At 54.1% G+C, this 16,751-nt stretch overlaps 1 protein-coding gene across 1 annotated transcript; it reads right to left on the reverse strand.

The window, feature by feature from the left end:
* Positions 1 to 4,410: 4,410 nt before the first annotated feature.
* Positions 4,411 to 14,823, reverse strand: PPP1R32 (protein phosphatase 1 regulatory subunit 32). Its single transcript, XM_007944898.1, has 12 exons — positions 14,715 to 14,823; positions 14,207 to 14,324; positions 13,736 to 13,889; positions 12,100 to 12,228; positions 11,437 to 11,500; positions 10,212 to 10,324; positions 9,088 to 9,147; positions 8,827 to 8,913; positions 8,190 to 8,303; positions 8,014 to 8,108; positions 4,989 to 5,153; positions 4,411 to 4,480 (listed from the first exon to the last, which is right to left on the reverse strand). The coding sequence occupies exons 1-12, from the start codon at positions 14,821 to 14,823 to the stop codon at positions 4,411 to 4,413; spliced, it is 1,278 nt and encodes a 425-aa protein (XP_007943089.1).
* Between the last annotated feature and the right edge of the window lie 1,928 nt (positions 14,824 to 16,751).

Below are 16,751 nucleotides of genomic sequence, written 5' to 3' on the forward strand. Positions count from 1 at the left end.
TTGTAGGCGTACAGACATTATCCTATCACTGACAGTGCTGTACTTTAGTATAGATCTTGACACATTTTTTTTTTTTTTTTTTTTTTTTGAATGTGGTAGAAATGTACACAGCCAAGCATTTGCCCATTCAACAATTCCTACATGAATAATTCAGTGATATTGATTACATTCTTCATGTTGCAAAACCATTTTACCCCTTTGCAAATGATTCCACCACCATTAATATAAACTCAAGGTCCCCTACACCAAACACTTCCCTTTTCCCCCTCCCTCCCACCCCTGCTGACCACTAACCATCTTTGGTTTCTAGATATTTGCTTATTTCTTATAAATGAGATCATAGAGCATTTGTCCTTTTGTGACTGGCTTATTCTACAAGGTTCTTCTACACTGTAGCACACAGCAGGACTTCACCCAGAGAAAGGTCTTGAGGGGGCCTGTCAGGGTCAAGCAGGAGCTCCTAGGACTGTCCCCAGTGTGGCCTTGGTCAAGCCCCCAACCCCTCTCTGAGTCTGTTTCCTCTGCTCCAGCCTCAGAAGCTACTGTGTATGTGCTAAGCCTGTCACACCCATTCTCTCCCTGAATCTACAAGTCAGTCTCAACTCATAGCGATCCCTCCTTGGGCTTCTGAGGCAGTATCACTACAGAAGTAGATTGCCCAACCTTCTTCCCGAGGAGTGGCTGGTGGGTTTGAACCGGCAGCCTTCTGGTTAGCAGTCAAATGCCTTAGGCACTACGCCACCAGAGCTCCTAATCTACAAGGTAGGCTCTGGTATTAGCTGATGCCACTCCTCGGAAGGAAGGTTGGGCAATCCTACTTCCGTAGTGATACTGCCTCGGAAACCCAAGGAGGGGTCGCTATGAGTCGGGGCCAACTCAACGACAAATAACAACAACAACAACAACTGGTAGCATAGTGGCTAAGGCACTTGACTGCTAACCAGAAGGCTGGTGGTTCAAACCCACCAGCCACTCCTCGGAAGGAAGATGGGGCAATCTACTTCCGTAGTGATACTGCCTCAGAAACCCAAGGAGGGGTCACTATGATTTGGTTTTGACCCGACACCAAATAAAAACAACAACAAAACCCTTAGATGACCGGCTTAAAAGCACACAGCTGGTGGCAGGAAGCCATCTCAGGGTGTGGCAGAGCTGGGACTTGAACCCACACCATCTGACTCCTGTAATGGGTACATTCTGTGGACTGCTTGGTCCAGAAAAGGAAAGAGCTGGGCTGATGCCCAAGTCAGCCAAGAGATGAGTCAGAGTGGAGGCAGGGGCCAGGACCACTATGAAGTGGTACTGCCATGGCACCTCGTCTGCTCCTCTGGTCTGGAGAAGTCCCCAGGGCTTGCTGCACCAGCTCTCTCCAAACCCTCGCCACGCCCCCCACAGGCTCCTGGGAGATGAGAACCCCCTCACACTCACTTTACAGCTCGAAGAGGGAGACAATGGCCAAGGCCACACAGCAAGGTGGGATCTTCTACTGGAGTCCTGTGTCCCCAGCACACCTGTCCTGAGGCCACAGGCTGGCAGGGGCTCAGCTGCCAGGGCGCACAGATACTGGGACCTGGATGACCGACATCCTGGGGTCTGGGTGGGTCAAGCCCACTGCTGCTGCACTTTTTTCATTCATTCATTCATTTATTGATCTAATATATAGTGAGCACTTCCAACTGTGCCAGACACTGTCATGGACCTTGGAGTTTCAGCTGTAAACAAGACAAACATGGTCTCTACCCTTATTGAGTCTCATAGTCAAGGAAAAGGATGAAGAAGGGCTCCTTAGTGTGGCCCTCAATGCCCCCTGTAACCTGGCCAGACACCTGTTCCACAGGGAGTAATTGTCCCACCACCACCACCTCCCCTCGTCCAGATTTGGACTTACCTGCCATGTGTGATCACCCACAGCCTTGCCTCCTTCAGTGCCTCCCATGGCCCATTTAATCCAAGGTCTGGCTCACATACCTCCTCCAGGAAGTCTGCCCTGACTAACTTGGGGCAATGATCAGTGGGGGTGACTTGGTGTCAGCTCATGCCCCCACCAGGTTGCTGCCACTCTGGGTCCCCACTCTCCCCTGACTGACTGTGTGACCTTGGGCAAACCCTTCCACCTCTCTCTGTCTCCTCCCCATGAAGGGAGGCTATGGACCAGAGGGGAGAACCAGCACCCGCACCAGGCAGGGGTCCTACAACCACCTCCCCTTGGCCTCAGCCCCTGCTGGACCCCGTTCCTGCAGCCCCAGCCCTGGAACACCCTGTCTGCAGCCTCCCTGCTCTGGGTATAGCCAGGGAGAAGGCAGGGGCTGTGGGGATCCCCCTTGGGGATCACCCATGGGTGGGCTCAGCTCACAGGTCCTGAAAACTGAGTCCGGGACCATGCAGGGGCGGGGGGCAGGGAGTGTTGGAGGGAAAGCATAACCAGGCTCCGTGGCCTGGACACCAGATCCCTTGTTGAGCCAGGTAGATGTCGGGTGAGCAGGGACCCTGAGCCGTAAAAGGACACTCACAGCGGAGGAGGGAACCGGAGAAGGTGAAGTGTGGGGATGTGGGGATGGGGGGGTGCACCCATATATCTGCTCTGTAAGTCTCTGTCCCTGTGTTGTATGTCTGTGTATACATGCGTGGTGCTGTGTCTGCAGGTTTGCCTGTGTGTGTGGCTGTGTGTGAAGATCTGTATGTTTGTGAGGTGCTTGTCTTGTGTGTCTGTGACATGTTTGTTTTGTGTGTCCATGTTGCTGAATCTGTGTGGGGCTGTGTTAATGCCCTATGTGTCCTCGTCTATGTGCATTTATGTGCTGTGTGTGTACGTACCTGTCTTTGAGAGTCGCTATGAATTTTTATTTGCATTTCTGTGTTTTTGTGTTGACAGTGCGTGCTTGGACATGTGTGTGTGGGCCCCTCCTCACCATGTCAGGCTATGGTTAGGAGCCAGCCCAGTTGGCATGTCTGGTTTGGTGACTCACCCCTAATGTTGGGGGCCGTAGACCAGAAGGTCCCCACCAGCCGTGAGGCTCCAGGGCTGTCACTGGGTCCTGAGTCTGGCTGAGACACTGTGTCCCCCACCCCGCCCCCAATGCTCAAACCAGCTGGAGTCTCCCACATGCCACATGGTGCCCCAGCCAGCCTGTGGACAGCCCCCAGGCTGGCGCTCCAGACTGTGGCGGACAGCTAGGCCCCAGGGCCAGCAGAGCTGCTGCACGTACCCCACTAAGGAGCAGGGTGGGGCAGGCAGGGGTGGGGGCGCTGCTGGACTGCTGAGTTTGCCCCCCATGCCAGATGCAGGAGATGTTTTCCCAGCCGGGGCTGCTGCTATCTGTCTGGACTGTGCAACCTCAGGCAGCTCGGGCCCCTTCTTGGGGTTCATGTTCCTCATTTATAAAATAAGGGGGGGGGTGCCGGCAGAGCCACTGCATGCAGGTGTGTGGTTGTGCACTGCACAAACACACCAGGCTGAGAGAACAGAGATGCTAGGACCAGCCCAGGTTCCACCTGACAGCCTGGGGCACCTGAGGGAAGGGCATGCCTTTTTCTTACACATTAGTGCATTGGATTGTACTCATGTGGGGTGTCCACCTAGGGGGGGCCCTAGTTCTAATGCTCACAAAAGGTGTGCCCTCCTGTGATGGTTTGGCTGGAGGGAGGGAGCACCAGCCTTTGGGCCCAACCTCCAGCCCTGCCCCCATCCAGGGGTCCATCCTAACTTTCCTCTGTCCCTCTCCAGAGACAAATCTCTGCTCCCACGTCTGTCCCTTTCTTTCAAGCCCTCCAGTGTGAGACCAGAAGGGCCCCTGTGTCTCGCCTTAATCCTGCCTCCATTTTATAGACCCCTCCCATATGACAGACCAGGCCACTGAGACCCAGAGAAGTGTGAGACCCTGAGCTCACCCGCAGCCCCTCTGCCTCCTGTCTCCCCTGCCCACCTGCCTGCCCTTTCTTCCTGGGGTTCCCCCCATCCACCCACTTAGCCCTGATTGAGCGCTTTCCTGGACAGGAGGGCCCCTTTACAAAAGGGGAAACTGACTCTCCAGGGAGTCATCCACAGCCCACCGGGGGTCAGAGGGGCTGGCCCAGCCTTCCCCACCCCTCTGTCGCCCCACCGCCCCTCATGATACCCTTGACAGTGATTGACCACACCACTCTGCCTGCAGCTCTTTATTCCATCCAGAAAGGAGCTGGGGAGTCCCATTGGGGGGGTGCCAACCTGTGGGGCACAGAGATGAGGCCTGAGGGGCTCCGGGGTGGTTCTGTGTACCCACCCTCCCATCCCCCAACTCCGGACCTGAGCGCTGGGCAGGACAGGGTCTGCTTGACTGAGAGTTTAGAAGGTGGGGCTATCCCACAATGGTGACCCCCACACGGGGAGCAGCTGTGGGCAGAGGTCCCCAGGCCGCTTACCCAGTCCTCAGCTCAGCTGGGCGAGGTGAAGCGACTGCTGTGAGGGGTGTCTCGGTAGAAGGGGTCAGCATAGGTCAGGGTTCTGCATGGGAGAGAGGAGGGCAGAGGAGAGTGAGGAGGGTGGAGCCTCACAGGGCTGCAGGGCTGCATCTAGTCTCTGCTGCCCCTCTTGCACTAACGCTGCCTTGGCCAAGCCACACAGGCTGGCCTGCCCACTCTGCACCAATATTCTATAAATAGAGAGTTTGTGGAATTGGAATGAATAGGGAGGAGTCAGACGTGGGGTGGGGGCACAGTCCATTCACCTTTGGAGGCCCTCTCACACACGCTGCCCAGCCAGGAGCCTGGGAGCCCGTGGGGAGCCAGGAAAGGTTTGCCTGAAGCCTGGGATTGGGGCAGGTGGGGATGGAAGAGGGTGTCCTTGCCAGCAGGGGAATGGAGGTGGAGACATGCTGGACAAAGCCAGAGAGAAGGGAACATGCAGGCAGGCAGGGGAAGGGAAGAGAGGCAGGGAACCGCCAGGAGGGGGTCTGGAGGCAGCAAAGATGGGGGGGGATTGAAGGAGGAGGACAAGGGCTGGGGGGTGCTACCTTCCCACGTGGGGGTGCAGGCACCGCAGGCTCTCCGTGGGGTTGGGGGTGGGCTCCATGCGAGTGATGGGCTGGTTGAGGGCATAGCCTCCCGGCTTCTGGGGCTGGACGCTGCCTCGAGTCCAGCCTTCCCGGTCTAGACCTTTGGGAATATTCTCGAAGTAACTGGAGTAGAGATAAGGAGGTTGCCATGTCGGGGAGGCTCAGTCTCACTGCCATCCAGACCCTGACATCATCTACACTCCACCCTAGCCTGAGACCCCACCTCCCAAGTACATCTCCATCCGGGCTCCTCTCGTAGCCGGTAGCCACAGCTGGTGCAGCAGCCCAGCCCAGCCCTCTGTGGCCTCCTAGCTACCGTCCCAGCCTCTGTCCTCACCCCCAGGAGGTATTGCAAAAGTACACCCCCTTAGTGAAATCTTTTGGGGACCCTCCAGCACACTACCAAGGATGTGTCCACAGTCGTGGCCCCAAGACTCTGCCCTGGCCGCGAGCTCTGGACCCTTCAGCCTCTCCAACCAACCTCTCTACAGCCAGAATCTTGGTTCCAGAAGTTCAAACTCCGATCCCATCTCTCCAGCCTTCTAACCTTTAACCTTGCCATCCTCTCTGCCTGGCGTGCCCGGAGCCCTTGTCCACCGGGCTAACTCACTCAGGAAGCCTGTCCCACCCACGCCCTTCCCCTCAGCTGAGTTCTCCATCCTTTGTGCCCTGTCCCCAGTCCAGCCATTTGGAACCTAAAGAACCAAGTGGTGTCCCTCCCCCTGGCCTCTGGGGTGTGAGGGAGACCCTGTCTGGATCACTTCTCTCCAGGCATTCAACTTCTCCGTTCCACCACTATTCGCTGAGCACTGGGCCAGATTCTGAGGATGAACCATAAGTAGGATTTGGGCCCACCTTGAGCTTACGAAGGGAGGTGCAGATAGATAAAATATGGAAGTCAGTGATGGCAGCCACTGGGGCTCTGGGGGCACCAGGAAGGACAGAAAGCCTGGCAGCTGGTGGGAGCGCTGGAAGCTCACGGAGATGGTGGGGAGGGACCCAAACAATGACCCCAGTTTTGGGGTCTGCTGGAGGTGCAGGAGGAAGGCATTTGCCTGAGGAGCAGGAACAGAGCTGTCTCCAATGTCCAGAATGCGCCTCTGCCCCTCCCCCTCCGTGGGAACAGGAGCTGGAAGCCAGGGCGCTGTGTCCCAGTCCCACGGCTGTGTGGTTCAGGGACACGCCTCTCCTGACGAAACCTCAGGTCCTTGTCCCAAAGAGAAGAGGGGTTCAGCTCAGAGGATGGCCAAGGTCCTTGCAGCTGTCCTCTGGGACTGCCCATGCACTGGCTGTCCCCTCTGCCCAGAACAGTCCTCCCTCAGTTGTCCTCATGGCTGCTGCTGGCCTCAGCTCTGCTCAAATGTCACCTTCTCAAGGTGGCCTACCCAGACCACCAACTGAACGTTTTAACCCGGTGCCCCACCTCACCCCTCTGGTCTCCCCTTACTTGGCTTAGCCTTGTTCCACAGAGTTTATCACCTCCTAACCCACATGGGGGTCACTGAGTGGTAGAAAATTGTGTCTGCCTCTTCTCCCTGTTCCGGTGTGACCTCTGCTAGGGGAGAGATTTTTTTCCTATCCCCAGTGCCTGGAACAGTGCTTGACGCCTAGTGGGCACTCAGTTAAAAATCTGTTGGATAGATGATTTCCATTGTTTCTGCTGCTAACTGAAAGGTGAGCAGTTCAAACCCACCATCCACTCCCCAAGAGAAAACACTTGGAGATTTACTCCCATAAAGGTTTCAGCCTAGAACCCTAGGGGGACAGCCATCTGAGATACCACTATTGGTCTCTAACTCATCTGGAGCAAAAGAGAAAGAAGAAAATCAAGGACTCAGAGAAGAAACTAGTCTACAGGACTAATAGTCCACACCAACCATGGGCTCATTTACCCCGAGACCAGAAGAATCGGCTGCCACTATGGATTGTTCTGAGCAGGGCCACAGTAGATGGATCCTGACAGAACAGGAGAAAAATGTGGAACAGAACCTCAATCTTTAAATACTTAATGACTCACTGGACCAGTTGATACTAGAGGACTCCCAGAGACCATTGTCCTCAGATACTCTTTAAACCTTGAACTGAAATTAACCAAAGGTCACCTGTGGCTAAGTAATAAATTGGCTCAAAAAACAATGAACAGCCCCTGTGAGTACTATGCTCCTTTGAAAAATCACAGATATGAGGCCAAATGATCAACAATTACTTTAAAACAAAGATGAGAATGTAAGGGGACAAAGAAAACAGATGGACGGAAACAGAACACCCAGAACAGAAATAACGAGGTGCTTATGCGTTACGAAGAATGTAACCCATGTCAGTGAACAAACTGTGCAGAAATTGTTGACTAGGAACCTAAACGCTGTGTAAACCTTCACCACAAACACAATAAAATATTTTTTAAAAAGCATAAAACAAAAAACCCTATGGGGCAGTTCTCCTCTGTAGGGCTGCTATGAGTGGGAATTGACTTGGTGGCTCACACCACCACCACCTCTACCCTGGAGCAGAGATGGGGAGAGTCGAGAGTGAGGAGACTGTCAGGGAGGGGGAGGGTTATCTTGCAAGACCCTGGACTTGCCTGACCGAGGAAGTACCTGTCCCTGAGGGACAGCCCTGAACTAATGGCTGGTGGCTGGTGGGATATAAGCACCCCAGCCCTCTCACCCTTGGCTGGAGGAATTCTGACTGAGTTGTACTATTTTCCAGAGTCTCCTCAAGGGTTGTGTGGCTTAATGAAACCCTGGAACTGGCTGCCATCCTTACCCCCCTGCCTTCCTCCCTCTTCCATAACCCAGTAAACTGCTGGCCCTCGAATCCGTGGCTCAGAGTGGGCTTCTGGGGGGGTTCCACACATTAACAGTTTGGTCTTCTCCACAAGCCTGTGAGCTCATGACTTTGATCTGTCCTGGCCTCAGGCTCCCTTTCTGTAAAATGGGTGTCACTCTCACACCCCCAGGTTTGGGCAGGGAAGGGGGCTCACTTTTGATTGTAGGTGGTCAGGTATCGATTATCCATATCGGGGTCATAGGGGCTCCGGACATAGCTGGAGTTGTTCAGGCTGTACCCCGTGGGCTCCTGCAGAAGAGGGTAGAGGGGAGATTGTCAGGCCAAGGGAGGGGGAGGATTAGGGGGAGAGGGTTGGGTCCCAGGCTTTACCTTGTTCCCCACTGTCTCCCGGCCAAGCATGGCAACGTTTGACTGTTGCATCCTCTGGGGTGGCTGGAATTGCCAGTGGCTCATGCTGCAGGGTTCTGAGAAGGTAGAGGGTGTCTGGAGGGGACAGAGGCATAAGACGGTGGCTGGGGTGGCCAGGATGGGGCAGCAAGGATGGAAGGAGGGAAGGTGGAAAGACACATAGCCCCAACCCGCCCCCAGCCCCATTCCCCTGATCCTTCTCCTTCCCAAAACCCAAACCCAACCAGTTGCTACCAGGTTGGTTCCCACTCATGGTGACCTCATGTGAATCAGAGTAGAACTGTGTCCACAGGGTTTTCAATGTCAGATCTTCTGGAAATAGAGCACCAAGCTTTTACTCCAAGGAGCCCTGGGTGGACTTGAACCGCCAACCTTTTGGTTAGCAGCCCAATTCACTATTTCAGAACAGATCTCTCACTTTCCAGGCCCCAGGCCTATAACTTCTCTCCTGAGAGGACCTTCCTCCCTGTCTCCAAATATCCTAATTCTTCCCATCCTTCAATGTCCTGCCCAAATGCCATGCCTTCCAAGAAGCCTCCCCTGACTCCTCCACTCTGAGTCCTCACTTCTCTGAAGAAGTCCTCCACAGCCCACTCACTCTGGGGTTCAGGGTCATTTCATTCAGTCGGCTGAAGCCTGTCTCCCGCTCGGAGCCTCTGGCCAACACAGGTAGGAGCTCATCACCCTGGAGCAGACAAAGAGGCCACTGGCACCAGTGTATGGCCACCCCTCCCACCACCCCATCTGCTCCCCAGAACGATATCCTTATTGCCCTCACAGGAGGACCTCCAGACAAGAGTGTCACCCAGGCCCTGATGAGCCCGCCCCAGCCCCTTCCACTAGCTCAACTCCAGCTTACATGAGGGTGGGTCATGGGAAGGAAGTCTGACTTGGTAACACTCCTGCCTGGGAGAAGAGTCTGGAAAAAAAAAAAAGCCCACCGAGGAGTGTAAGGTCAGGAGATGGCAGGATGGGCCTCTCACTCCCCCTGTTCTGAGTGAAGCTAGTTTTCCCCACCCTCCTCTGCCTCCAGAGGAATCCACAGAGGAGAAAAAACATCAAACCATCGCCCTGGAATCAGTTCTGACTCCTGGTGACCCAAGGAGTACACAGTAGAGCTGAGCTCCATAAGGTTTCAAGGCTGTAATCTTTAAGGAAGCAGATGGCCAGGTTTTTTTCTTCCCTGGCACCTCGGCGTGGGTTTAACCTGTTAACCTTTCTATTCATATTCAAGCACAAACCATCTGCACCACCCAGGGAGGGCTCAGTGGGAATGAATATAATTGGGGTAACTGAGGAAAGTTTGGGGAGAAAAGAGGGAAAGCATAACACTGACTGGAACCAGTAGGCCAAGGTTCTGGTCTGAACTCGTGAGCAATCTTGGCTGTACCTTCTCCTCTTTTGGCTGTACCTCTTCACATCTATTAAATAGGGAAGTTTCACCAAAACAGTGGGTTCCACCCATGACAACTGCTCTTCCATCTTGAGTTTGAACTAAGAAGCCTGAAACCCACCATTATGGAACATTTTGATCAAAGATTTTATAGAAGAATCCTGATCAAAAGGGGGAAATTTTCAAATGTCACAATCTTGTGGAATCTAGACTTTCTGGAGCCGTGGAAGCTGGATGAACCCCCAGCTATTGCCCTGAGATAATCTTTAAACCTTCAACCAAAAATATCCCCTGAAGTCTTCTTTAAGCCAAATAGCTTAGCTTAATCAGTAAAGAACCTCTGCCTTGAGTATCATGCTCTTTTAGGAACTATCCACATGGACTGAAATCAAAAACAGCTACTCAAAAGGTTAGATAGGAAGGTTAGGGCAGAGTAATCAATGTCATTGAACTGTAGAAATGGTCGAATTGGTGCATGTTCCGCTCAACAACAACAACAAAATTAAATAATAATAGTAATAAGCCAGAAGCCCCTAGACTGGAGGTCCTTCAGTACTCTGAGAGTCTAAGTGGGGCCCAGGCTGACTCACAGTGTCCCCAGGGAGGACCTGGGAGGGTGGCTTGAAGACAATGGGGTTCTTGGTGGAATCTTCTGTGAAGCCAGTCTCCTCCTTGGCGCCAATTGACTTCTTCTGCAAGAGATCTGCAAAAGACAGCCCCTGTGATCTTAAAAGCTTGCACGCGGCCGTCTAGATGCAATGATGAGTCTCTCCTCATCCAGAGCAAAGAAGAAGGAAGAAAACCATAGATTCATAGAAACAATTAGTCCAAGCGACTGGTAGACCATGCGCTCCTCAGCCTATACAACTATGAGACCAGAAGAACTAGATATTGCCCAGCTACCACTGTCAACCACTCGGAGTGGGATCTATGTAGGAGATCCTGGATAGAAAGGGAGACAAAAACTTAAATGTGGGACAAAACTTAAATCATTTAAAAAAAAAGAGAGAGAGAGAGACCAGGTTTGCTGGTCTGATAGAGCCTGATGAAACCTCTGAGACTATGGTCCCTAGCTGCCCTTCAGGTCTGGAATTGAACCTACTCCTGTGGCTTCCAGCCAAACAAAAGAGGGGTATATAAGTTCAACATTTACATTAGGTAGATACACTCCTTGGAGAGAAGATTCATGGGGGAATAGAAGGGCTGTGTGTGCACAGGGAGACAGCTCAGGGGGCAAGAGTGCATGGAGGGAAGGATACAGGGAGGAGGTAACTGGGGAGGAAGTGGGAAGGGAGCTGTTGCATTGTGGGAAATTATAATCGGTGTCATGAGACAAAGTGTGTGTGAGCTGCTGTATGGAAAGTGAATTTGCTCTGTAAACTTTCACCCAAATAACAATTAAAAAATATATATATAGTCCTTGTGCTGTGTCCAGGCCACCTGGCCCCACCTGACTGGAAGTGACCTGACTCTAAGGATCTGTAGACCTGACCCACCAGGATCATAGGTCCCAGGAGAGGACTCCAGAATCCAGGCCAGGGAACAACAGAGGAGGGTAGAAGGAAGGGTGGCATTCAACAGGCCAGAAGGCTGTGGACAGGCCCACACAGCCCCCTAAGCAATGAAGTTTCCTTCAAGGTTCAACAGCCTTAAGGCACAGAGGGCAGCCTGGGTTCTCCTAAGCTGCCTGCATGTCCTTCTTCCTTCCAGGGTACCTTCTTGGTCCTATGTCAGCTCCAGGTGCTCCTGGGGCCTCTCCTAGAGGAGCAGGGGGAGCTGCAATGGAGGGAGGCATGAGCTCAGACACGGGCCTACCTGGCTGGTTGGAGGGCTCGTTGACATACTTGGAGTTGTACTCAGACGTCATGAAGCGAGGGCCCTGGAACACAGACGGGTAGAGTAAAGACGGACACAAGGGAGACCAGGGCCTGGGGTGGGCTTGGTGGTGGTGGTAGCTCTTGGGTTGTCTGTTCCCCAAGCTCCCTTGCACTCCCTCCTTCTCTCTCCGATCAGCATCACAGAGCCATAAATTGCACCCTGAGGGTACAGCTCCCCTGTGATAATGAACGCCGAGTCACACCCACTGGGCTCCTGGGAATGAACAGCTGGACCCAGAGCCCCCCGGACCTAGATCAGGAGGGGCTCTAAGCAAGAGGGGCTTGGCTGATGGAAGAAGGTGGACACTCACATCACAATTCATTGACCTGAGCTTAGGGTCTCTGGCTGGGGTAGGGCAGAGAAGGAGGCTTGGGTTTTGTCATAAAATGTGTGAAAGGATGCCTGTGATGACCACTTTGATGCCGTTTTGGAAATGCCAAATATCAATCCTTTGCCCTCCCCCCATTTTCCGTGGTGTCCTGAGCCCACATCGAGTTGGCTCCGTGGATGACCCAATGCAGTCACTGTCTGGTGGAGCGGGAGGAGGCAGGCTGGCCCCTCTGCCCAGCCTGCAGCCCTTGGCCCTGGGTGCCCACTCACATATCGGGCGTTCTCCAACTCCATGGAGCCCTTGCTCTGTTGCTGATGGAGCAAGGGCACTTCCTTGGGCTCCAGCCCTGTGATGGCCTGGGCCCCGTGCTCCTGAGTGTCGAAATGGACCTTCCTGACCTGGCAGGAGGGAGCAGTCAATTACCATCCAGGGGGCAGGTGAAGGGATGGTAGTCATTTCCTGGTCCTGATTCTGCCCTTGACCCCTACAGAGCACCTCCGCTGTAGCCAGAGGGATCCCCGTCACAATGAAACCAGATCCCATCCAGTCTGCTTGGAGCCCTGCAGTACTCACGGACACTCAGGATAGATCCCAGGGCCTGACAATGATGCACAAGGACCTTGGCTCCTACCACTCTGGCCACTTGCCTCCTTGCTGTCCCTCCTCACACCAGACATGCTCCTACCTCAGGGCCTTTGCACTTGCTGTTTCCCTTGGACAGCTACATGAGTCACTTCCTAACCTCCCTCAAGTCTTTGTCAAGCATCACCACAGCAAGCTCTTTCCTGGCTCTCCCAGTGTGCGGTGGCAACCCTTCACTCCTGCTCCAGCCCTGCCTCTGCCCATGTGGTAGTTAAGGTTGTGTGTCACCTTGGTTGGGCCTGGTTTTGAGTGGCTGAGCAGCTGGATGTAGTTATTCCCCGTGGTGAGACTGGCAGTCAATTAACTCCATGGTGAAATCTACTGGAGCAGCTGAGTAACTGCTTTCGGGACGTGGTCTGCTTCCAGCACATAAGGACAAGTTTTGGGAATAGTCTCTAGTTTTTTGGCACACTTGGACCCTCCATGTAGCTGAACCTTGTTCATTCAGCACCCTGCCTGCCAGTCTTGAGACTGACTGTCTCTGGTCTTGAACTAGTGGCCTGCCATGTTGCTTGGTAATCTTGGGACTGTGCCATTTTACTTGTCCACATGGGGTTTGTCAGCCTCAGCAGCCAGCAGCTGCCTGAGTGAAGAGATGCCTCCAGCTTCAGTGGGCCAGGAGCAAGAGCCAGAGCTGAAGCCCAAGGTCAAGGGGCTTTCACCACCCCTAGAGCTGCCACTTTGAGCTTAGACTTCTAGCCTCCTAAACTGTAAGAGAATAAACTCCGGTTTGTTAAAGCCACCCATGGGTGGTATCTTCTGTTAGAGCGGCACTAGAGAACCAAGACAGCCCGGTTGTACTTTTTTCCCACCGTGCATCGCCTTCAAACATGGAAGGGCTGTCCCGAATATGCTGGAGGGAGTCAATGAATGAACGTCTGTTCTGTTGGTGACAATGCCAAAGATGGGACATGGTGATGGGGATGGAACAATGATGGTGGTGGTGAGGATGGTGCTATGGCCTTGGTGATGTCATTGGGGTGACAGAGATGATGGGATGGGAATGGTGGGGATGGTGGGGACCATGATGATGGTGATGGTGACAGGGATAGAAATGGAGGGGTGAAAAAAAAGTGGGGAAGGGGATGTCAGTGACAGTGGGGATGGGAATAAGGACAAAGGTGACAAGGGCGAGGGGACCTCCACATTGTGGCTTCTCCATGCCTGGTGGTGTCAACTCTGATGAACCATTAGCAGTGCAGTCCCATCATTCCCACTCCCATCCTGGGGCTCCCTGCTCTCTTGAAAAGACCCAGCACTGACCTCCTTGGTGGAGGGTCCCGTGTGAGGCCTCTCCCGCCCATAGCCAGAGCAGGTCTGGTGGATGCTCCGGGGCAGGGGACCCCTGCCGTCAGGCACCTCCAGTGGGCAGTAACTCTGATTGGTCACCGTCTGAAAATTGTTCTGGACTTGGTCCCTGGGGGACAGAGGGCGTGAGAGGAGCTAGGACCGCCAAGGCCACCTGCCTTTGCCTTTTGGGGGCTGCACTGCCTCTCCCCAGAAGCCTCCCCTCTCCCACAACCCTCTTCACGGGAGCTGCAGGAATCTGCCTGCATGTGGGCCCCATGCCGGATGCCTTGGCCTGAGTCACCCAGGGCCCTGGACCCAGGCCAGGCAGGCTCTGTGCCTGTGGCCCTTGGGGCCCATCCGTGGCACCCACAGTTGTTCTGAGGAGCTCTGACATGTCTGAGAGCTAAGTGGGGCCAGCGCTAAGGAGGATTGCACCAACCACACCTCTTGGCTGGATTGTCCAGGGCATCGAGACTGGCTTGGTACGAGACCAGGGGCCGGTAATTGGACTTGTAGCCTGTACCCACATGACTGCCCATCCGGGGCTTGAACTCCTCCCGACCTGCCAGAGAGGAAACAGGAGATGGGGCAAGGGGACCGTGGGTCAGCAGAATAGAGAGGAGTGGGGCTCCCTAGACAGAACCAGTATCCCCCCAGAGGATCCTGGAGGCCCCTGAGATGGGTGCAGAGCCATGGGCAGGGACAAGTGTGAGAGACCAGTGAAGGGCCCACCCTTCAGGATTATGACAAGAGGAAGTGGAATGGATCATGGGGACAAAGTCAGAACCCCAGTGGCAGAATCGGGGGGGACAGTATAGGGGATAGCCTGATGGCACTGTTGTGAACAGGTCCTTGAGGGGTTCAGGGATGGACTGATTCAGTGTCACGGGGGTCGCACTTGGAAGGAGGGGTCCCCTTCCTGGAGGTGGCTCCTGCCCCAAGGTGCCCTCACCATAGGCTGTGCAGTAGCTGGTGGCGTAGAATTTCAGAGGATCCGTGCAGCCCCCTGAACTCATCTTCACATAAGGGGAGACGACCCCCAGGGGCAGTTTCCCCATCATGATGCTGCAGGGTGGCCCCCGGAGTGGGGGCTGGGAAGAAAGCATAAGGGGCTTATCAGCCCAGCAGCACCCAATGATCAGCCCGTATATACGCTTGGCCCCTTCCCCCAGCACCCTGCTGCTCTGCACCCACAGCCCAAACTGAGGAGAGAACCCAAACCCATCACTGCCCTCCTTGTTCCGTCCCCATCGCCACGTCTCATCTGTCACCACCGTCCCACTCATCTCCTGTTCGTTCGTTTGGTCTCATTGCATCTTCTCTACATCTTAGTTAAGGAGGTCTAGTGGTGCAGTGGTTAAGGAATTTGGCTGCTAACAAAAAGTTTGGTGGTTCGAACCCACCAGCTGCTCCCCTGAAGAAAGATGAGGCAATCTGCTTCCATAAAGATTTACAGCCTTGGAAACCCAATGGGGGTCTCTATGAGTTGGAATCAACTTGACAGCAGAGAGCTTGAATTACACCTTATTAAGGAGCTCTGGTGGCGTAGTGGTTAAAGCACACAGCTGCTAACCCAAAAGTCAGTGGTTTGAACCCACCACTGCTCTGTGGGAGAAAGATGAGGCAGTCTGCTTCCATAAAGATTTACAGCCTTGGAGACCCTATGGGGCAGTTCTACTCCCATATGGGGTTGCTATGAGTCCAGACTGACCCAGTGGCAGTGGGTTTGGTTTCTGATTTATACCTTATTATTAACTCTTCCTATCCTATGAGTCAGGTCCTACTCGACGGCACATAACAACAACAACAACAACATCCTATTTTGTAAGGCGTCCCTACAGGTCACAAACGGTTAAGAGCTAGACCACGAGCCAGAAGCTTGGTGGTTTGAACCCACCCAGAGGCATCTTGGAAGACAGACCTGGTGACCTGCTTCCAAAAGGTCACAGCCTTGACAACCTGTTGGAGCAGCTGTACCTGTAACACGTGGGGAATTGACTCCATGTGTCAGACTTGACTTTATGCAAGTAGCAACAACGTCCCATGTGTTAGGGACTCGCTCATGGGAGGTGGCAGAGCCAGACTCAGACCCAGGGTACCTGACCCCTCAGTCCCTGATCTTAAACTCTACACACCTCCTCTCAGGGAAGGACTGAGTGAGGGGACAACTTCCTGCCCGTGGGAACTCTTGGTCACAGATGCTTACCCCCAACCGCCCATCTCTCCCTCAGCTCCCAGCCCCTTGCCTGCTCCCTCCTCCTGGGGCCCAACCGAAGCCGCCCCACCCTCACCTGCCCTCAAAGTAGCTCTGAGGCCTGGAGAGAGGCTGCAGGAGACAGGAGCCGATCCAGAAAAGCCAGGCTCTCCTGGAGAAAGCCCAGCCAGGAGAAACAGTGTGTTGCCTAGTAACCAGCGCCTAGCAACGGCGTCCTCACACTTCTGAAGCCCTTTCAGGGCCGCCCCAGGGGCTGACCTGGCCAGGTGGGGGGAGGGGCATGGCTCTGTTCCTGTGGCTCAGGCCCTGTCTCCAGCTTCCCTGGACAGGGCCTGGAAGAGTTGCTTTCTGAGTGACAAGAAATAAAAGGCAATCCTGAGCCATCACTCCCAGTTATTGAGCCTCTACTTGTCCCCACACACCTCACAGCCTTTATCTCCAGTCCTCCAACCAGCTCTTCAAGGCAGCGATTGTCCACCCTATTTCCATAAGGGGAAATGAGCTCCACACAAGCACCGGGACATGACTGGCAGACGCTGGGCCACTCAGAAGAGAGTCGGGATTCACACGTGAGTAGGATCAGACCCCACTCTATGCCTCTCAGTCAGTTAACATTTATTATGTTTGGTTAGAGGAGCTCTGGTGGCGTCGTGGGTAAGGCATTGGGCTGCTGACCAGAAGGTCGGCAGTTCAAACCCACCAGCCGCTCTGCGGGAGAAAGATGAGGTGGTCTGTTTCCATAAAGATTGACAGCCTTGGAGACCATAAATGGGG

The sequence above is a fragment of the Orycteropus afer genome, unplaced genomic scaffold (genome assembly GCF_000298275.1).
Source record: "Orycteropus afer afer isolate SDZICR_OR568_19922 unplaced genomic scaffold, OryAfe1.0 scaffold00130, whole genome shotgun sequence".
In the NCBI taxonomy this organism is placed as follows: Eukaryota; Metazoa; Chordata; class Mammalia; order Tubulidentata; family Orycteropodidae; genus Orycteropus; species Orycteropus afer.